At 38.2% G+C, this 22,068-nt stretch overlaps 1 protein-coding gene across 9 annotated transcripts in view; it reads left to right on the top strand.

Annotated features, from left to right (window-relative positions):
• Positions 1-108: 108 nt before the first annotated feature.
• GPLD1 (glycosylphosphatidylinositol specific phospholipase D1) overlaps positions 109-22,068 on the top strand; it is a 29,812-nt gene continuing 7,852 nt past the window's right edge. For 2 of the 9 annotated variants that reach the window (XM_072924191.1, XM_041714225.2), the window contains exons 1-24: positions 109-1,406; positions 4,221-4,276; positions 4,749-4,827; positions 7,367-7,464; positions 8,282-8,392; positions 8,650-8,698; positions 9,161-9,215; positions 9,846-9,953; positions 10,638-10,665; positions 10,746-10,885; positions 11,813-11,878; positions 12,124-12,238; positions 12,734-12,873; positions 13,859-14,045; positions 15,008-15,118; positions 16,114-16,188; positions 16,658-16,814; positions 18,500-18,641; positions 19,191-19,290; positions 19,379-19,472; positions 20,050-20,226; positions 20,529-20,689; positions 20,968-20,994; positions 21,088-21,138. In XM_072924191.1, the coding sequence (XP_072780292.1) occupies positions 1,310-1,406; positions 4,221-4,276; positions 4,749-4,827; positions 7,367-7,464; positions 8,282-8,392; positions 8,650-8,698; positions 9,161-9,215; positions 9,846-9,953; positions 10,638-10,665; positions 10,746-10,885; positions 11,813-11,878; positions 12,124-12,238; positions 12,734-12,873; positions 13,859-14,045; positions 15,008-15,118; positions 16,114-16,188; positions 16,658-16,814; positions 18,500-18,641; positions 19,191-19,290; positions 19,379-19,472; positions 20,050-20,226; positions 20,529-20,689; positions 20,968-20,994; positions 21,088-21,138 (2,424 nt within the window). In that variant the 5' untranslated portion in view covers positions 109-1,309. Of the gene's footprint in view, positions 1,407-1,437; positions 1,837-4,220; positions 4,277-4,748; positions 4,828-7,366; positions 7,465-8,281; positions 8,393-8,649; positions 8,699-9,160; positions 9,216-9,845; positions 9,954-10,637; positions 10,666-10,745; positions 10,886-11,812; positions 11,879-12,120; positions 12,239-12,733; positions 12,874-13,858; positions 14,046-15,007; positions 15,119-16,113; positions 16,189-16,657; positions 16,815-18,499; positions 18,642-19,190; positions 19,291-19,378; positions 19,473-20,049; positions 20,227-20,528; positions 20,690-20,967; positions 20,995-21,087; positions 21,139-22,068 lie in introns of those variants that run through there. The other 7 variants (XM_041714226.2, XM_041714224.2, XR_005979336.2 and 4 more) reach the window with 6 other exon arrangements.

The raw sequence follows: 22,068 nt of genomic DNA, 5'->3' as shown, positions 1-22,068 counted from the left end.
GGGCCGGGCCAGAAGCGGTGTCTCGGCGCGGCACGGCGACACGGGCCGCCCGGTTTGCCGGGGAGGGCTGGGGGAGGGAGGGGCTTCTGCTTCGCGGAGCCCCTTCGAGACCCCCGCTTCGTGGGGAGAGAGGAGGCCTAGAGTCGCGGGAGCCTAAAGTCACAGGGTATCCTGTGTTGGAAGGAACGCACAGGGTTCATCCAAGTCCAACTCCTGGCCCTGCACAGCACACGCCAGGTGTCAAACCATGTGCCTGAGGGCGTTGTCCAAATGCTTCTTGAAGTCTGTCAGGCTTGGTGGTCTGACCGCTTCCTTGGGGAGCCTGTTCCAGTGCCAAAGTACCCTCTGGGTGAAGAACCTTCCTCTAATACCCAACCCAAACCACCAGTGACACAGCTTCATGCCATTCCCTCGGGTCCTGTCACCGATCACCGCAGAGATCAGTGTCTGCCCCTCCTCTTCCCTTCCTGAGGAAATTGCAGACTGTGATAAGGTCTCAGGGCTCTCAGTCTTCTCTTCTCCAGGCTAACTTGTGCTTAACTACAGGAGCACCGCCTGACGGGAGACCGTGGGGCTACTGGGTACCATGACAGCTGGTGAGTCTCTGGCACAAGGGCCATGCGAAGCCCTGCCCAGTGTCACCATCTCGCTGGGGACTGGTGGGACTGGTGTGGCTGTGCCACATGCATGAAGGGTGGCTGGGAAATGCAGGGTGTCCAGCCTCTGCAGCGTCATAGCAGTACACTTGGCAGGAGTACGTCCATGAGTCTCTCACATATCAGCTGGGCTTTCAATACTGACCATAAGACTCAGACTTAAGTGCGCAATATCCTATCAGCACACCAAAGTTATGAATTTGTACCACCTGCAATCAGGAGCTAGTGTTTTCCTATTGATAGTTCTTTGGCAATTGGAGTTAATTTATTTTGTGAAATGGGATGTAGTTGCTGTAAGTAAAGAACACCATGAGCTGGACAAACTCTGAGAGGATACTCTTTGCCATGTTGTTGGATTTAACAGAAGTCTCACTGCTGCTGTGCAGTGATGCATTGATTACACTTCTCAAATCCCAGACATATTACAGAATTCAGGTGGGGAGAATACCCACAGTTTATTTCTTTTTTAATATACATCATTTTATTTGTAGTAAAAGAAAGCATTGGTATAAAATAGCCTTTCAAATTTGGCAGTTGTTTGCTTGCTGTGTCAGCAATATGTGTGAAAGAAAAGGCATGCTCCGTAACCTACATTTCAAAGGTCGCAGTGCTACTGCTTCAAGCTTCTGAAAACCACAGTTGGAGCCAGCATCATGGTTGGTCTGAAGATTTGGTCTGTCTCGCTGATTATACTCTACCATTTCTGTCAAGGATGTATCCCGTGTGGAATTTCAACACATGTTGAAATAGGTAAGACAAGTTCAAAATGGATTTTCTTGTGTTTTGAATTTCTTGTGAAGAGAAGTAAATTCAGATTCAGCTGGAAAGCAGAGGGAGGAAATTATGTTAAAGTAATGAGCAGTTTACATAATTTTAAAAATATGAATAACAGGATAGATGAGCAGTTTGATTTTGGAGTATGAAATTTTACTGGTTTTGTAAGTAAAATGCTTGAATTGACTTGGGTTGTGTATTTTTCCATTCCCTAAGGCACAGGCATTATGTAACTGGAATGTTTTTGTCTGTGAGTCGTACACAGACAGAGTTTGGTTTGGAGAAAGAAAAGGAATACTTTAGACAATTTGTGAGATTGTTGTATTTAAATTAAAGAATAGCATAAGTCCTTTGTGGAAACTCTGTTTTTAAATCACTCTATATTGATTATGCCATACCTGCACAAGTAGGTAAAATCTGTAATGTGTTTCTGTCTGTAACTAACATCATAAAAATTTTCTGTGTCTCTTTCTGGTAGGTTGCTCTCTGTAGCCAGAACAGCCTAGATTTGTAGAGAATGAAGGAGAGAACTGAGTGAACATCAAAATGGAGAAATACTTCTGTTTTGAATTTCTTGTTTGCCTGTGCTATTTTTAAAATCTGTTTTTTTCCGCTGTTTTGTGAGCACAAACATGAGCAATGTGAGGTTATTCTGAGTTACTCATAATAATTGTCAGTTTAAGTTGTTTGTTCTTCTGGTTTTGTTTCTAAATCTATTGCTCAAACAGATGGTAAAATGTAGGATGTTGCCTTTATTCAGGTAATTTTCTCAGACTTTAAGTACTGCATACAATACATGCAACTTTGAAACAATGTAAAGTGATTATTCATGGTGTTTGAGACTGGAGTGTATTCCCTTACTGAGTGTACCCACTGTCAGCATCCTGGAACAATTTGCTTTTCCTAACAATGTGTTGAGAAACCGATAATAATCTGTAGGAGAAGTCATGCTGCCTGAGGTTAGGCAAGTGCACACAACTCTGCAAGCTCAGGGCTCTAATTACTGAGCATGAGCTTCTGAGGACTTGAAATAACAGATTTGCCAGAATAGAGTGTGTTAGGAAAAAAAAAAATCTGCAAAGAAATGCTTACAGATCTGTCCCAAAGCAGTAGTTTTTTTATTTATTTATTTTTAATCAATAGAAGATGTTGCAGAAAACTTGTGTTTATGTAATATAAAGATCTTGGCTGTCTGAGGAGTTGTGCATACACTGAACCATTGGGTTATAGTTTACAAGAAATTTCGTCCATGTGTCGGAAAATTACATTAAACTGTGATCAGCTCTGATGCTGCTAAAATAAGTGCTCTTATTGTTGTTCACATAAAAGTCTATGATGATAAGATGAAAATATTTCCAAAATTCAAATGCTGGGTACAAAACAAAAAGAACTGAACAAAATCCCAAACAACAAACCATAGAAAGGAATTCCTGTCACTCAAAGCCAGCACCAAAGAAATCCTGGACAGAGTTTGAATGTACTTTTAGAATGGTGAAAAGCTCTGCCAAGCACACTGAACACGATCAGCATTCTGAATAGGCAGTGTCCTGTGCTGTGTCCTGCTTGCATGGCCGTGCCTGGAGGCAGGTCCAAGTGGGGAAGCTCTTCACCCTGGGGGTTCCTGTCAGACTTGTGAGGCTCTGAGGGACCGTGGGGATCTGGCATAAAATTCCTTATGAAGGTGGAATTGTAGAGCCTGGGCCCACTTGAGTAGTGAGAGAAATGCAGGGGAGGTGTGAAGCAGAAAAAGCAAACTGCCAAACTGAGTCTCTCCCACACTGGAATCAGAGATGTGTGTAGAAATGTCTGAGCCTTAAAATTTTAGAGTATTACTTACTATTTTGTTGCTGTTTCTCTTCTGGTGCAAGGCTAGTCTTTAAGGTATCTTACTTGTATAAGGATGATTTAGATTATTGGGTAAAATTCAAAGTGAAAGATCATTCAAACCCCCACAGTTTTGTCTAGATCTTATTCCATATTAGTAATGGATTGTTTTGGATTTGGTGGGGGGAGTTTTTTGTTTGTTTGTTTTGTTGTTTGGTTTTTTGGGGCTTTTTTTGTGATGTGATTTATTTGGTAAGAAACAAATTAATCTTTGAAAATATCTTTAGAGGAAATGTTGAGTATTTTTAGAATAATGGTGATAGATTATTCCTGGGATCTAATATTAATTAGGAGACCTCATTAAAGAAAAGGATGTAATTTGATTTCATTCACTTGTTATGCCAGCTAAATAAAGATTTTGGCAGTAAGAATATCTCTCAATTCAGTTAATAAGTAGTGTTATTTACCTTGCTGATTTACCTTTAGATTTTTGTTACTTTTCATGTATATTAAAAATTAATCAAACTGTTAAACACCCACATTGATTCCCAACATACCTTTTTCACTGTTAAGGGCAACAATGAAGCTTGAGTACAGTACACTAAAACTTTATGGTCCACACTTTTTATGTAGTGGGTGTGGTCCTGTCAGTTCACTGCTGTGGCTCATTTCTGGACATGGGGAGTTCATTTCCCTGTGATTTCAGCTTGGTTGGCCAACTTGGGAGCTAGGGATTAAAGAGAGACTGAAGATGTGCCACAGAAAGAGCACTTCCTTATTAACTCGCTAGATGAGAAAACACACCCTCTCACAGATATACAGTTCTGTGAGAAATGGTGTTTCATACACATGGTGCTTAGTTTATATATGAAAATGTGGTGTCTTCTGGTTGTGGTAGTGATTCTAACAAAACGTGGGCCTGGACACAGTACCTATAAATCAACACTTCATTATATTGTTTTTCAGCACATAGAGCTCTGGAATTTTTCATTAAGCATGAAGGGAGTGTTAATTATAGACAGGTAGGAAGCATATTATTTCTTAATTTTGTACACATTTCTTCTGAATGTTTTTCTTTCTGTCTTCTTGCCTTTCTTTATTATTCTCAGTAATGTGTGTGTCAATATTGTGCCTAGACTGTATTTTTACCTTTTTTGTTATTCAAAATAATTTGACTCTTTTGGAATATTATTACAGAAATATAGCAATTATACCAATGTGTGTATATATATTCTTTGTGTGGCTTCTTGCATGTTTTCGTATCTTCTTTAGTCATATTCTATGTGAGCAGTTGTATTAAAAGAATAAGTAGAGGACTTTGGGAAAGCAGATTTAATAAAACTAATAACAGCAAAATAACAGCAAGATTTTGTGCACCAAGACACTAATTGTATATTGCTGGCTATTTAGAATGTATCTTTGATGTTGACAGTAAAATGTAGTTTGTTCTGTGCAATAGAATTCTGATTCCTTTCCCCCCAATCCTTTCCCCAGTTATTACTAAATCACCAAGATGCTTTTCAGGCTGGAAGCATTTATCCTGATGCCTTTTATCCTCTAATCTGCAAACGTGGTAAGAGAAGTTTATAAGTCCAATGTTAAAACAATTACATTTTTATGTGGAAATCCTACAGAATTTAGTGGGTTGAAAATGGTTACATTGTAAGAAATTAAGTGTAGCCAAAAATGCTTTCCTGCAAAAACTATCCACCATTTTTTTAGAGCCTTTACGTAGAACTTTATAATGAAATAACACATTTAAAAATGTTTTAATAAGTAACTCTTGGGTAAATTTAACTATTTAATGGGTCAGACAATTTGCTAGAAGGATGCTGTTTGAGTAAATTAGGTCAGATTACTGAGTACAGAAAGTACAAAATTATGTTTTTTTAATAAATCTTAGGGATGGCCTAAAGCTATTTCTGTGTTAAATATTATTAGTTTCTATCAGATCAGTCAAAAGAGGATAGGACAATATAAAATTCAGACAGCAATGAAATATTGTAGGACTTGCTGGGGGTGGGTGGGCAAGTGTTAATAACATCCCGATTTAAAGCCTTTTTTTCCCCAGAGTGCAGTCTTTTGCCTTTTACTCTTCTTGTTAGAAATTAATGTCAGTCTTAATTTTGCTGCTTGCAGATCAAAAGACTGCAGTACAAAATTAGCACCCTCTTGCAATAGCTGTAAAAATGTCTTGACTTGCAAGTGGTCCCCTGATTTTTCAGCTTTGAAAGGTCAGCTCTTGATCACAATCAGCTTTTTCAGCAACATTAGAGCTATAAAACAGCCAGCTAGGCCTTGCTGTAGGATATTTGCTACTGAAAGGGTAAATCTGGATAGTGAGCAGTTAGCAAATGGGATAAATTTCCTACCCTCCAGCTACAAGCTATTAGGGTGTTTAGGCAGATACCAGAGACACGGCAGTGGTAAGTACTTTGTGTGAGGATATGTGGCCTTATTGGCTTCAATACTGTTGAGATATTAGTGGAAGTTTAAAATATTAGAAGCAGCTTATTTTAGTGGGCCATGCAAATTCCATGAAATTTGAGGGGTAGTTAGGATCTTTGGTTTAGAGCCAAATCACACAGTTGCAGCCAAAGTTCTCATTTTTCTCAGAGGTTGTTGATGCTGCCTGTTGATTATGCCAACTCCAGGCTGCTTGGTTCATATCCTGATGTGCTCAGCTCACATCCAAATCAGCTCTCTGTTCTGGCATTTAATACTGGTTTTGTCTTCTGTCACTCATCAGGTCAGTTGTTTCGGTTTTCTGCCTGGCTCTGCCAACTTCTTGTCCCAAACCTCAGTCTTGCTTCCCTAGTTTTCATTACTGATGGTTCCCTAAGATTTGTTTCAGTTTCTAATTCAGCTTGGTTATATCTATCTACCTTGTTTTTCCCTTCTAACTCTTTTGACCTGTCTTATACCAGGCCAGAGCTTCTCTATCTGCAGTATCCAATCCTCATTCCTTCACTAGCATTGGAGTCCATCTTGCCTTTGTAGAGTTGGACCTCTTGTCAGCAGTTTCCGTAGTCAGTATGGAAGAAACAGGTACCTCTTCAGACCTGAGCGATTTTAACTGAGTGTGACAAGATCAAGAACAAAGTCATCCAGACTGCCTCTTTGGGCAGGAGACAAACTTGGATGTAGAAGGCTACTGTGATTTTGCTAAGCAAGTACCATCCTTCCTTTATGTAGTTTAGCTGCACTGTAAAATGTCATGAGGCCAAAAGGTAATTGAATTATCCCCCAAGGTCTGCTCTCTCTATGTTTAATCTCCCCTAACATTGTGCAGTTTCACATTGTTGTGTCAACATACACACATTCTTCCTCCAAGAGTAATGATGCTCTGAACAATCTCCTGCCTACCTTCTTCCCCCTTAGAGAATTTGACGTGTGCTGCTTGATCTCTTTATGTCAACATCCCTTTGCACTTAGTTTTATATAGGTACACAGAAATTTTTAGGCAAGGTCACTGTGAGATCCTACACAATCTTTCTGCCTAAAATCAGGTGGGAGTAGTAATTGATTCTTCTAAATGAAACCTATTTTTTCCTGCTTCCCTCCCTTTTCCCCCCTCCTACACTGAATGTATCTTGGCTACTTTGCCTTTCTGTTGAAAATTATTGGGGTGATAATGAGGACATAGCTCACCTCTGCCCTGTGGAAACTGATACCTGCCAGAAAACATGACATTTTGAGCTGGCTGCCATTCTCTGCAGCTTTTCTGCCATAGAAGTGGATGCATTAATTTAGTCAACTAGTTCTCTGTCAGCTCTCTTTATACTCTGTGCTTGGCAGGTAGCTTTTCATTGTACTGTACCTACTCATAGCCACAGAGAAAAGGAGCAGGCACAAAATTTTCAGATGCTTCAAACCAAAATCATAGAAGGTAAATCTAGTATCTGTTTTGTTAGTATAAATCAGATAAAGGTAAGTATCTTTTGGCTCTTTTCATAAGCTGGAGTGCAAAATGTTATCATCTGTCTGACATGAAATTGAACAAAAGTCTGTGGGGTTTTTAATGGAGAAAAACTCTTTCTTTTTCTTTTTTTTTTCGATTTCATTTTTTCCCAAAGAATAAATCAAGTACTGATATAATTTTATTGCAATAGGAATGTTCCATGATGTGTCTGAAGACACTCACTGGTCACCATTTCTCAAAGCAAGTATTGACTACATTAGAAGGAATTATCCTCAGCCTTGGGAAGAAGTAAGAAAATTGATTAACTTTTGTTTGGTTGACTTTGTTTTCAACTGTTGTCTTCACCTTCACTAGCTGTACTTTCATCATTTGTGAGGTGTAGAAAAAACCCAACATTTTTATATCAAAGTTTCTGTTTATATCGTAACACTTGAAATCTTGTTTTAATCTTTACCATACAAAAAACTTAGAGTTTCCATATAAAGTCTGTCAGTTATTTCCACTGTGGTCTGGTTATTGTGATACATTTCAGAGGTCCAAACTTCTAAATATCATTGGTGGCCATGCATTCCTCTGAGATCTGGTTCAGGATTTGCCATTTGAAAATCAGACACCTTTTAGATTTCTTACTTGTGAAATCTTGAATTTCACAAGTCTGGATTTGCTCTTGTTAATGGTCTGTAAGCTATGTAGGAGGAAATGAAAAACAATTTGTCAAAAGTGAGCATGCAGAGGAATGTATTTCTCTCCTCTTCTGCCTACACAACAACCATGGTGGCAGAGGGAGTTCAGTCCTTGGAAGTGGAACTGGTTTATCCTTGGTCCAGAAAAACAGTTTGGTACACATTTAACTTGAAGTATGCAAATTACCCTCACATGAACCATGTTATTCTATGGCCTTTGACTGTATAAACTGCTTAAAGCTTCTCAAGTTACAAAAGTTGACCACAGCATCAAGCAATGAGCGGTCATCACTTTGTCCTGATAAACTCTTGGACTATAAGAGCTTCTCAACTGCATCCTTCTTTAATGCATATACAGAAAATGCTAACATTTTCTTAAAGACAGGAATAAAATGATGGACAAGTGGATTGTTGTTGTGTAGGCTACAGAGAAGCTGGTGGCTTTCCTGTTTGGAATTGCTTCACATATGGTGGCAGATGTTAGCTGGCATAGCCTGGGCATCGACCAAGGATTTCTAAAGGCCATGGGAGAAGTAAGCCTGTATTATTTTATTTATTCATACATCTGGACTTATTAGAATGCATAGTTTTTCTTTGGACTGTGGTGGGGAGGAAAGAGAAAAGCTGGAGCCCTGTTTCTGGAAGATTTTTGGAGAGATACAATGTCACAAACTTCATAAGAGTGAAGTTGGTCAGGTTTGGGACCTGTAAACATTAGTGTTGCTTGAAGAGTTTGTTTCTGCTCATATGAAAAGAAACAGGCAGTTCTTTTGTTTTTCTCTTTCTCCAGATTGATTTTCATGGTTCATATGCAGAAGCTCACAGTGTTGGAGATTTTGGTAATGTTTCTGTTTGCCAGTCATAGATCCTTGTATCTATGGTGGTTGATTCTGGCTCTTGTCCTGCGCAATGCAGGAGTTAAGGATGGCATATGGACACAGTATTCTTGCCCTCCTCCATGGCTTGCAAAGCCCTGCTGTACCTGTCCTCAGGTTTCAGGAGATGTCATAAGGCATTTGGACATTTGGATTAAAGCCAAAATGCAGACCAAAGGATACTAAGATATGGATGGAGTCACTACTGTGATTTTAAATTGTACATTATTCTCCGGAGGTATGAAATGTGCAGCATACTTTCAGGTGAACCATTTGTGTATTCTAAATATATAGCTGGAAGATCTGCCATATAAATGCATATAGAAGAGCCATACATAGCTTCATGCACACTGTTATCCATGACAGATACTTAACAGGTCTTGTTGTTTGGGCTGTGTGGGGTTTTTTTCATTCTTTCATCCTCAGGAGGAGATGTAGTGAGTCAGTTTGAGCTGGACTTCAGTTACCTGGCATGGAGTTGGTAAGATAATGAGGTTGCTTTCTTTCATATTTAATAGGGGGTTTTTTGTATAATCATATTTAAGAAAATTACATATAATATCACGTAATTCTGTATTAATCTGGGTTTTTTTTTAAATGCTGTCCTTTATTTTTCTTTCAAAAAAACCCCTTGCAACTCTTCTAAATGTTATGTGTTTGGTATTCCTTATATGCATACCTGACATAAAAACTGGAAGGACAGAAAAGAGTTTTATGTATAGGAACACAGCAAAAAATATTAAATTATTTATGTCTTAAGTTATAAATAGTTTATGTAAAATAACTAAGTGAAAACCTTTTGCTGGAATGTCCCAGCAGCTAATTAAATAACTCAGTTAAGTGGCAATCTCAGTGAGATATATTTAAAGTTTGGGAAGTTGAGGATGTTGAATTCAGTTTTAAAAGCATAAAAATGAGCAGAAGACTTCAATATCCACTTTTTTTTCCCTCACAGTTGCATGTGCAATCCTGGTATTTGTAGATTTTCATGACCTTATGTAGTCTTTTGAAATCTGGAATATTTTATAGGCTGTTGATATTACAATAACTGCAATATTTTATCACGTGATGTGAACCATCTATTGTCGTAATACATTCTTTTTGTTTTTAGGTATGTACCTGTCAAAGACCTAGCTGCTATCTATAAGGAATTTTATGGAAAAGAGGTCATAACTGAAAGCACAATTGTTGAATGTACTCATCTGCTGTTTTTTGAACTGTAAGTTGAATATCTCTGCCTGAGCTTTTGTAAGTGAAACATATGTAGGAGAAATATGATAATCATATTTGAAACGCCTTACGCAACGAAGACTCCCTCCTAGACCCCAAAATCACAGAACATCTGAATTTTTTAATGACTAGGATTCAAATTTAGACTACATAATGACTGCTAAATTATTGCATCACGGATGGTGAATCTTGGCTATTTAATGCATTTATACATTTAACGTATTTATGCCTATTTATTTGAGAACAGCTGTGTCTTCAAGTACCATTTCACTGTGGTGAGTTAGCAGTATAATTATCATGCACTGAAGGAGTCTCTAGATACATGCCTTATCTACACTTTATGTAGATCCCTTAAAGTCCAAGAATAATTCATAGAAGAATTTGGATATCTGGCAGTGTCTGCTTTTGAATATCCTGAACAGCTTAGCTGTATCCTGTATTTCAGTTAATTACCAATAGTGATGCAACATTTACAAAAATTGTGAATCCTTCAAAATCAAGGGCAAAAAAGTTTATATTGTTTTACATTACAACTTTAAAAATATATTAATTATCAACATGGAAATGTAATGCCTTACATAATATTTACCATATAGGACTTTTGAAAAGAACTATTTAAACTATTAAGCATTAAATTAAGCAAGTTTCATTTCTGATTTTTTTTTTTTTTCAGGCATGGAGAAAGGCTTCTTGTTGGCAAGGTTGGTTTTCGGCTTTCTTTATAAAAATTATAATGGAGATTATGTGATCCTTCTTACTGAATATGTTGCCTGTCCTTTAGCTTTTTCCACCATTTGCTAGTAAATCTCCATTTCTGGTGGAGAAGTTCCACGAATATTTCCTTGGGGGAGTGGATGACATGGCATTCTGGACCAACAACATTTTTGAGCTGACGAGCCATATGCTAGAGAATGGAACCAGGTATAGTGTGTGTCCTGAACTATGAAATGCGGTAGTCAAGTGCTGACACCCACTTAAGTGTTCTTCTTAAGGCATGATCTTTCCTAGAATAAGTGCTGAGCTTTATATGCTCACTTGGACAAGGGGATTTCCATGTCTGCCTTTTACCTGGGTGCACAGGATTATGTAGGCCTTACATTTGTATTTTTTATGTGTTCTCACTCCTTTGCCCTAGTGTGCCTCTGGCATGCCTAGGTGACACCAGGGAAAATTTGGGGCATTCTTTAAGACATACTCAAGGGTTTGCTTAAATGTTGCATAGGCATGCCCTGAGGTTCTGCCTGGACTGGCAATCTGAGTCTGCACATTTTGGCTGCTGCCATCATCCAACAAAGATGTCCCTATTGAGAAAATGTCAGGTATTACCTTCAGACTCTAAAGGCAAATCAGTTTAGAAAGAGTAGGAATATATATTCTAGTGTTTAAGCTCACAATTTCTTCTATCATTATAGAAGTTTAACCTTGTATAGCTCTCTTACAAATAAAACCTTTCTTCTTTAGAAGACCAACAGTGGTAATCAATCCATCCATTTACATAGAAAATACCACTGTTGCTATTTTGGGAAATTTTGCTTGAAATACCAAATGAAACAATCTGCTATGTTCTTTGTAACACTTTGATTAAAAGTGCTTTAGATTCATATACATGCATGCTACAATGTTTCCTTCAAGAGCTCTATAAAGACGTGCTATTCATACAGAATCGGCTCAAGGTCATCAAATAAACATCATAGGGGTTTCTAAGGGTTATGATGATGCTCTGATTTTGATTTTCTTGAGAAACTGATGACTTTTAGCAGAGTAATCAGTAAGGATAAAAGTTGTATTTTTAGTTTCATTTCCATTGCAGTAAAATCTTTAAAATGCATTCTCTGTATTTTTTTGTAGTGACTGCTACTTGCCTGAGAACCCTCTGTTCATAAACTGCACAAAGGCGCACAAGGACAACCCCGTGTAAGTATAGCTCTGATGGTTTAAAGCTTCAGCGATGAAAGGAGGGTCTTCTGCTGATGTGGACAGTCAGCCACTTAAAATTAGAGATATTTTGGGTAATCTTTTTGTGTATGAATTTGAAATTCTTTTAGTATGAATAACTAAGTTTTGTATAAAGGCACTGTGCAGAACTTAAGAGTGTCTTTTATCTCAAGTCATTATTTCAGTTATATTAATTCTTACCACTGCCTTCTTTATTTTAGCAGAAACAAACAATCAAAACATGAACATCACAAGAATACAACTTCTTTGCTTACAGAAACACTTGAGAAGAATATAAACTATACAGAGAGAGGAGTTCACATACAGCCTTGGGCAACAGTAAGTGAGAAGTAACAGATGTGTCAGGTAAAATTCATCTCTATATTGTTTTTGTTTCTATCTGAAATGCTGCATGATGGAGCAGGGTCTCTGGATGGTCTCTGACTTCATGGACATTCCAGTACCATTGTTAATCTATATATATGTACATCATAAATATTCAATTTTTAAACTTTACTCATTGTATAGTGAAGTTAGAATACATCCTGCAATGCCAAAAATGACAAAATATATATTTATTATTTACATTTTATAGACACATGATGGGTTAAGAACTCCCAGCAAAGCTTACTAGTGAATGATTAGTAGTGCTCCCTTTAGAGCTTACAGATTTTTGTCTTTCTAAAATGGTGCTTATGTTCTGAGTCAGACTCCTCTTAAATCCATGTAGTGATTTCCACTATGGGTGACTTGATTTTTGAGGTCTCCCAATATTTCTTGAGTTTCAACCTGTGTTTAAACCACTATTGTGTCCATTTATTATTTTTACTTCAGAAATTCCTCGGCGTGATAAACCATGCTTTAAAAACCAATGTCTGGAGAGCATTAGGAGCTACACATCAGAAATCTTCTAAGCATGTGTCCAAGCCAGCAGCTTCATATTTTCTGACTTCACCCTATGCAAGGCTTGGATGGTAGGTAACTTTTTTCATCCCACTTTCCTCTTAATTTCTGAAAATTTTGAATATCTACCAAAATATTATTGTTGGTCCTTTGGATACTCTTCAAAGGTTACAGTGCAACTCAATTAGTGGTACAAATCTGATGGAATGGCTTATATTGTATGTCCAAAACATCAATTTAATGCATAAGATTTTTCTTTCAGATGTTGATCAAGCTCAGAATGGAAGGAACCAATATTAGAACTAACATTGTCTCTAGTTCTGAACAGTAAAAAATCGCTGTTACCCTTTTTTGGTTGTTGAATGATGTTTGTGCAAAATTAATCATCTGTCTGATGATGTCTAGCAAAACTTCTTGGAAATACTCTAGACTACTAGGGAGTTCAAAGATAGATTCAGGACAGAGAGAGGCATATACTCTCTCCTTGCCAATGAGGTTCTACCTTGACCAGCAACAAGGAAGAGAAATAAAACAAATTTGCATTGCTACTTATCTAACTTCCCTTATTCTGTCTCAAAATGATGATTTAATTTTTGAGTTTACTTCACACTGGCTAAATTGACAGTAGTTAGTTCTTTCCATGCTCCTTCTCTAAACTACAGCATGTTACTGAGACCTGTGATCCTTTTGCTTATCTCCTGTTAAGTCCATCTATTAAATCAGATGTTCAGTTTAAAAGATATTTAATCTCTTCTTTTTTTGCTATTCTTTGTCATATGCAAGCAGCCCTTTTTCATGCTCCTTGCTCTCAGGTGCTTAACGTCAGTAAAAAGCAGTTCCTACAGATCTCAGATGCATTGATAGAAGATGATTCTTCTGGTTTTACTTAATTCAAGAAAACACAAATAAATATATAATACAAAAAATGCTGTATCAATCTTTACAAAACAATATGGGAAAACATAGGTCCTGGTTATCTGAATTATGGGGTTTTTTTCCACTAATGTTTGGTAGTCTGGAAATTAATGCTGGTTTTGTTGACATCCTTGCTGACAGGTCACTGATCTCAGCTGACCTAAACCAGGATGGATATGATGATCTGGTGGCTGGAGCACCAGGGTACAGCACCATGGGCCATGTTCAGATAGGAAGGGTATATGTGGTGTATGGCAGCCAGTCAGGTTTGCCACCAGAGGACATGGATCTGGATCGAAAAGCTGACCAAGTACTACAGGGTCATCAGGTAAGGGGTCAAGACAAAAATTTGTCCTTTTTTTTTTTTTTTTTTTGCCTGGAAAATGGTGAATTCTGAATGAGCAATGGTATCATTAATGTTTATGAGTATTATTCCTGAAACACTCCTCCTGATGTCATATGATGTCATATGCTTTTCAAGAAAAATAATCATTATTAAAGTCCCAATTGAAGTGATGGTGATCTGTAGGTTCACTTCCATTACTGTGCCAGATAAGTGAGTATTAGACCACAAAGTGCCCTTTAAATAAAATTCAGGTTGTGTCTCTGTAAGTCACAGTATAGTTAATTGTTGTCCCTGCATTTAAGAAAATATTCTGTTTCCTGTCCTTTTTAATCTAAAATTTTTGATTTGTTAACCTTGCCCTAAATAATTTTGTCCGTAGTAAGAGTATTGAAAAAAGAAAGAGAAAACTCTGAGTATACATGATGGTGGCTAGTTTGTAACCAATAAGTAAGAGCAAATTACACTTCTGGGTGTTAAATATGATGCTCTGTAGAAAATACCTTTATTCATAAAGAAGATAATAAAGACAATAAAAATAATAAGATGCAAAATAATAAGATATATTTCCTTTTAATTTGTTTCTGTGGTTATAAACTGTGCAGTAACAGCTTCTGTCTTTAGTGGTCACTGTGTTTTAGTGGTTCCCAGTGTTTTAGTGGTTCCCGGTCATAATGCTGTCAACAGGAAAGACCATAAACTTGATACCAATGGTGCACTGGAATCAGAAGAGGAAATAGCAAAGCAGCACCATATTCATATTATATTCATTTGTCCTTAATTTCAACACAGATGACTTTGAATTAGTGTGTTGTCATGGGGGTTATTACTTAGAAGATAAAGAATTATTGGGATAGACTTCTGTCATCTGTTTCCAGTTCTGCAAACGTACATTTGGTTTTCATGGTTTTGACTGGAAAACATGAGAGCAATCCCTTTTCTTTTAGCCTTCAGGAAGATTTGGTTCTGCCTTGGCAGTCCTGGACTTCAATGAGGATGGAGTGCCAGATCTGGCAATTGGAGCACCTTCTGTGGGATCTCAGTTTCTTACGTACAAAGTAAGTTACAAACATGTCTTTGTTGTTTTTTAAACTCTCCAAATGGAATGATTTTATTGATACATTTTTTTTTTAACATTTAAATGAAAAAGAGAAATTCTGTTGTTGTTCAAGGTGACGTAATTTAAACAGAAGTTTAGAACCTTTGTGGGAACTTTGACTAGAGCAATGACAGCTACCTGTATTTCTCTTTTAGTGGCCTTTTTGCACACTAGAAATCCAAACCAGATTGCAACTTTGCAGCACTGGCATGCTGGAAATATAAGGGGCCGTCCATGAAATACAAATGTACCCTTTTTGTTTAGGAACAGAGAGTCTGGAATGGACCTCATGGACCAATGAATTTTGTCATACACTGTCACAAGGCCAAAAATTGATATCTAAAATGTGATATAAACACAGACCCACTTGCTAAAATAAACAAATTACAGAGGCTTAATGACTTGCAGCTTACCAGATAAGCCCATATAATGGTCCCTGAGTATTTTTAGGCCATGCAAACTGAGAGACAAAATGTTTCCATTTAAACTATATCCATTAAGCTTAAAACTCTTCAGAATTTTAGGTACTAATTTAGCTGTCTAAATAACAATTTAAGTTGCTTTTATTTAGACTCACTACTTGGAAAATTGTATGCATCTGTTGTGCCTGGCACTGTTTGCTATTGCATTAAATAATAATTGTCAAAATTTGAGCCATCTGAAGATGTGTATTATGAGTTTAAGTATACACTATACTGCCCTTGTTCCTTACACACAGTATGATGAAAATGTACTTCTCTACTTTGTTGCTTGGTTACAGCAGTACCCATTACCCATGGATATTCTTAGATTTGGGGTGGGAAAGAAAGTATTATGGGAAAGCTCTGAGAGGGAAAATGAAGTTGTATGAATAGCCCTTTCAGAACTATTTGTTCCACTCCTTGTGATTGACCTTGCATTTAATATTTGTTACTGACATGCTTTCATGCCTTATTTTCTTTTTTTGCTGTTTAGGGTGCTGTGTATGTCTACTTTGGAACTGAGGGAAGAGGCTTGGCACCTCAGCCAAACGTTACCATAACTTGTCAGGTATATTGATAATGTAATGTCCTGTTTATCTGTTTATCCCTGTTAGCCAGGATAACACAGGGCTACACAGGCAGGAGGTGAGATAAAGGGGGAAAGAACTTATGGGCTTAAAAAAAGAATGTTAAAATTCAACTTACCATTGCAAGGAAATTTAGACTGATGGGGATGGAGCAAGAAAGTGCTTGGTTAGATTGGTTGTATTTGGGAAAGACATTTATACCCCAGTGTAAGAAGGCAGCAGGGTGACTAGAAGGGTGCATAGCCCTCAAAACAACAACAAAAAAAAAAACCACCAAAAAACCCCGACCCAAACCAAACTAAGACACTAAGAAAACAAAATTTAAACCAGGGAGTGGGAGGGTAATTTGGTCAAAAGCAAATTTAGCTCTTTAGAATTAAGTTGCTCTATTTTGCTACAGAATTGATGGTTTCAGATCTATTTCAGGCTTAAACTAACTGTTTATTGCAGTATTCCTACTGTAATCTTGGTTGGTCCCTTCTGGCAGCTGATGTTGATGGGAATGGAAATGCTGATCTGGTTGTGGGCTCTCCATATGCACCTGGTGGTGGGAAGCAGAGAGGATTTGTAGTTGCATTTCACTCTAATATCAACAGGAATCACCAAGGTAATATTTGCTGAGTAAATTAACCCTCCCATACTTTATGTGACTGGTTATTTGTTCCTTATTAATCATGGCATAATTCAGGTTTAAAGCGATCTCAGAGGGTGTCCCTCCTACTCAAGCTGTGAAGCCAGACCAAATTGCTTAGGGCTTTGTCCAACTGCATTTAAAATCTCCAGTGGTAGAAATTGCAGAGACGCTCTGGGCAATTGTTCTACTTCTTGGCAGTCCTCATAGGGAAAGAAACTCTTGTTACAGCCAGTATGAACCTTTCTTGTTTCAGTTTATGTTCATTGTCTATCGTCTTCCCACCATGCATAGTGACCTTATAGGCACAGAAAGCATGGAGCATCCCTACTAAACTTGCTTCAGTTTGTCAACATCTTTCCTATTATGGAACAACATATTATAGGTGTGATCTAGGGAGCAATCACTTCTCTCAGTCTCTTTGCCATGCTCCTGCTTACATAGTCTGAGGCACTGTTGGCTGTCTGCTGGCAGAGCCTCACACTCAACTCTCTGCCCACCAGGATCTCCAGGGCCTTTTCCTCACAGCAGCTCCTCAGCCAGTCTGTCCCCAGCTGTATCTGTGCAAGGACATCTCCTTTCCCAGGGTCAAGCTTTGCATTTGTCCTCACTGCATTTTGTGAAGTTCCTGTTAGCCTGTTGCTCCAGCCTGCCTGGGTGCCTCTGAATGAGACCTGCAATCTCCTGTTTCTGCCAGCTTCACAAAAGAGCATCTTTTTGCCTTGTCTAAATAATTTATAATAAAGTGTCCAACAGGATGAGTCAAAAAATTGATGCCTGAAGGCACTCCACTTGTTGCAGACATTCAGAGAACAGCACATGTTTCTCTGCTCTTGTCAGAGGGAAAATCTCTACCAGTTGACTGGTTTTCTGTCCATTCAGACTACAATGTCCCAGCTTGGATGCAAGACCAATTGTGGGAAACTGGGTTGGAAACCTTGCTAAAGCAATGGATTCAACTATCTATTGTGAGTTCAGGGTAGGCTCACTGCTCTTTCTTGGAAAATTGAAAATGAACCTCAACAAATGAATCTTTATCCCATTCTGTACGTTCCTTCACGTGACTACAGAGGAATGCTACAACTGAATGAGTACAGGTGATAAGGTTTCTAGCGAATGAGGGAGGAAATGTCATATATGGAACTAAATAATAAAGCTTGGCCAGCTTTGTCACAATTATGTAATTGAGATTTACAATAATACTTTACTGCTGCAGATTATTCTAATTCATGTAAAATTAGAAACCACAAGAACATGTGTTTCCAAACACTGCTAACTAACATTTTCATAAAACCAAAGCACAGAATGAGTTATTTAATTATAGCCAGAATGATCTGAAGCTCTCCCACACAGCACCCTTAAAGAATTACAAGTTCTGATAAACAGTAAGTAGTTTAGGGCAGGCTCGAGTGGTAACTTTCATGTACTTCATGTAGCTGTTGGAAGGACTGAGAAACAGGCTGTGTCTAATGAAAGCTTTCACCAGCCACTAGAGCTGCAAGGTGAGCAAGCAAAGTCAACAACTACTGATGCCATGCCATGGACAGTGTAACTTTTTTACAGAGAAACTTGTTATAGGATGAATCAGTGGAGGATTGCAAATAGGTTTTTCAATGCCAGAGCATACCAAGATTTAACTCATATTTTTTCTGGTCTCTCAGGACTTCTGTCAGTACAGGATGCCAACTGGATGGTGCAGGGGGAGGAAAACTATGCTTGGTTTGGATTTTCACTTGCCAGCTGCCAGCTGGAGAATGTGACATTACTGCTGATTGGTAGCCCTACATGGAAGGCTTGTTCTAGGTGTGTTGCATGTGACAGCTTGCTGTCTTCTCCCCTCTGCTCTACTTCTGCAAGGTTTAAGATTTGCAATAGATTAAAATTCTAGCTTTATTGAAATCTTCCTTTTTGTTCTGCTTAGAATATTTTTATTAAATTAATATTTTTATGTCTTTACCCTTCATTATGAAGACAAGGATTTTTAGACCCTCTCTAGGGCAGGTCTTTGTTATTTAAAGACACCTAAGAATTTCTTAGGTTTCTGTGGGGAGGGAGGAGAGAGGTCTCAAAAATCCTGATGTGTAAGTGTGCCTTAAATAACCATATGGATGGCTCTTACTTTGCGATAGCATTTTTAAAAGCAAATTAAACACAAAGATGTATTGAATGATAAAAAAGTGGATAGACAGACCAAGTCTGCACTCTAAGTATTGTGTAATTAGTTAGAACAATTATAAGAATTACTAAAGTAGATTTCTAGAACTTGTCAGGCACTATTATTCCACAGTAAAGGAGGGAACATGTACAATAATATGTTGTTATATACAAATTTGTTTTGCATTGTAATTCAAGCTGCAATCCCCTCTTGCTGGATGTCAGACAGAGTGTTGGGAAGGTGTACGGGTATAACCCACCAAGTACAGAGTGCTGGTTTGAGATAACTGGAGACAAGGTAGGGCTGCTTCTTTAGTGTGGGACCTTATGAATAATTTGAAGTGATATTCTGTAGAAATTACATAGGTGTTTTAAAAATCTAACAGGAGATGGGCAGAATGGGTTTGTCTCTGGCCAGTGGTGTGCTGTCTGTGGCCGGGAACACAAAGAAAGTTTTGGTGGTGGGTGCACCTACGGCAGGTATGTCCTGAAAATTGCGGACCATTTCTGCTTTAGGATGCTTGTTTCTGCATGACTTGAGTAGAGATACAATGTTTAAGGGAAAAGGGACCTTTAAATTTCCACGTAATTAAAAAAAAAAAAAAAATAGAAGTCACTGTAATCACCTGTATATGCCTTGTATGTAGGGTCCTCTTTACTGTGCCTCAACTTCAGTGGGTCTTCCTTCCTTAACATGGGCTTCACAGCATTGCCACTTTGCATTATTTATGTAACAGTGATATTCTAGTAGACTGAATAGTTCTCAGAATTGAAATAACACAGTATTTTGTCCTCACTGTGGCAGTAGACAGTAAGGAATTGAGGATGTCAAACTGCAGAAGTTGGACTTGAATGCATTTCTCCCCGGTATTATGACTAAAAGATTACTTTTTTCTGTGCTAATTAGTGTTAATCCCATATAATTGTTGAAGTTATTTGATAATTATATTAATTTTGTCCATTTTATGTAATGCCAGTATTATCTATAATTGTAAGTATTAAACCTGAGTTCCTATGTCTGATGCTCAACATCTGTTTTCGGGTTATTTTTTTCCAGACATCCCGTCTAGGATTTTATTTGTGTCCTCAGTGCTGCATCAAGCTGGACTGGCTCTGGTATACGACCTGTCAAACAGCACCAAGCCTTCTCTGCTCAGTGCATTCGGTGGGGACAGGAGGTTTTCTCATTTTGGAGGAGACATATACCTAAGTGATCTGGATAGCGATGGGCTAGGTAAAGCTTGATGAATCTAGACCAGAAGTGAAGTGTTTGACTTTTGGCAACAGGAAATTTCCTCCTACATATACACGTGCTAAACACAGTCCGCTTTCTCTATTGAATTGTACCAGTATTCCACTGTGCCTTACAAGGAAGCCCCTCTAAAATCCCAAGCAGCTCAATCAGAAATTGAAACATTTTAGTTGTCATCATTAATAGGAATTATGGTATCTAGAGGATGTAAATGCCAGCTCTCCTGTTTTGGTCTACCATTAATTCACTTCTGCTGTGTTACATCCTCTTTGTAATATGTGCAGATGAAATTATTGTGGCATCCCCACTGCGAACTAACGGTGTCACCTCAATCCTGTCTGGTGGGGCTGCTGGCCGTGTTTATATTTTCAGTGGAAGACAGGCATCCTCAGGGAATGTGACAGACCACTGCACATCATGGACATCTCCTTGTCCTGAGGACTGGGTAAGAATACATGCAAGTGAATTCTGGACATAAGTTTAGAATGACAACTAATTATTTACATCCAGTACAAATACCAAGTGTGTTCTGCCTTCATTCCAGAAAATAAAAGGTTTTCTCAGGTTTCTGAATCTCTGCAAAACTCTCAGGCTCCTCCTCTGTGTTCCTAAATTACTTTGCTATATAGGAGCCAGGGTAATCCAGGGTAATCATATTGGTCTTCTACTCTCTTTCACTGACTTTTTATTTCCTCTTTTTTTTTTTTTTTTTTTCTTCTTTAGGCACAATATGTCCTGATTTCTCCTGAGGTAAGTAACCACAAAACAATCTACTGAGAGAAACTAAAAAGTCCTACTTAAAAAAAATCTAGCAGCATTATAACCAGCAGTGTTATTTTACAGAAACTATCAAGATTTGGGAGTTCTGTTACCACTGTGAAATCTGAAAGAAGGGTGAGAAAATTTACTGTGGCTGATTGATTCATACCATCCTTTTACCACACTTGCATATACTAGCTAACACCTCACATGTATCTTACACATTTTCAAATCTTAAGTTCTTTACAAAGTTAATTAAATTATTCTTTGAACCAATAATTAAACCCATTTTATAGATTGATGAGCTATGGAATTGCCAAAATTTTGGCACCTGAATTAAAAAATTTGAATCACTTTAAAGCAGCCTGAATTCTAAACTGCTTAGGAGTATGCTGAAAAGTTTCATGGGAAATGCAACATAGGTGCCTCCAGGCTTCACACCAACCTGTACACAAAGTGGATGTTTAGCTGTGAAGCAAACCAGGCACCCAAAACCATCCCTCTCATTTAGTCTTTACAGGCTTGCTGTCCTGGCTATCACCTGCAGTGAACATCACTCATATGTCACGTGTTTCTCAGCATAGAGGTCCAGTTCCTACCTGACTGATTTAGGATGCATTTGTGTACCTGTTTCTCTTTGCCTCCCTCAGATGCCCATTTTTTTACCAAATACCAATTGCTACCTTTGTATGATGCACTAAGGAGCCTTTTTTTCAGCTGGTAGGTTACTGCGTGCTTGTTCAGCTGAGTTCCAATGTTCTGCTCACTCTTAACACCACCTCCATGGGGAGTGGGGTTCTCCATGTGAGCACAGAGGAAGCCTCAGTACCAGGCTGAAGAGGTCTTCAACAAATGGCGTTTGAGTTCTTGTGTTAAAACATGCAATGGAGAAACACTTGGAAACTCTTCTCAGCTAGATTAGGGAACATAATCCAACAATACCTGAAACACAGGCACAGCTAAGTGCAAGTGAGGCCATTCTCCTAGCAGTTGCTTTCTGTTGCTATAGCACCATCTAGTCCACACTCCCCCTTCATCCCTATTGATCTTAGCCCTGAGAAGCAG

Source organism: Taeniopygia guttata, chromosome 2 (assembly GCF_048771995.1).
Source record: "Taeniopygia guttata chromosome 2, bTaeGut7.mat, whole genome shotgun sequence".
NCBI classification, from domain to species: domain Eukaryota; kingdom Metazoa; phylum Chordata; class Aves; order Passeriformes; family Estrildidae; genus Taeniopygia; species Taeniopygia guttata.
This window is presented reverse-complemented; position numbering and strand designations above follow the sequence as displayed.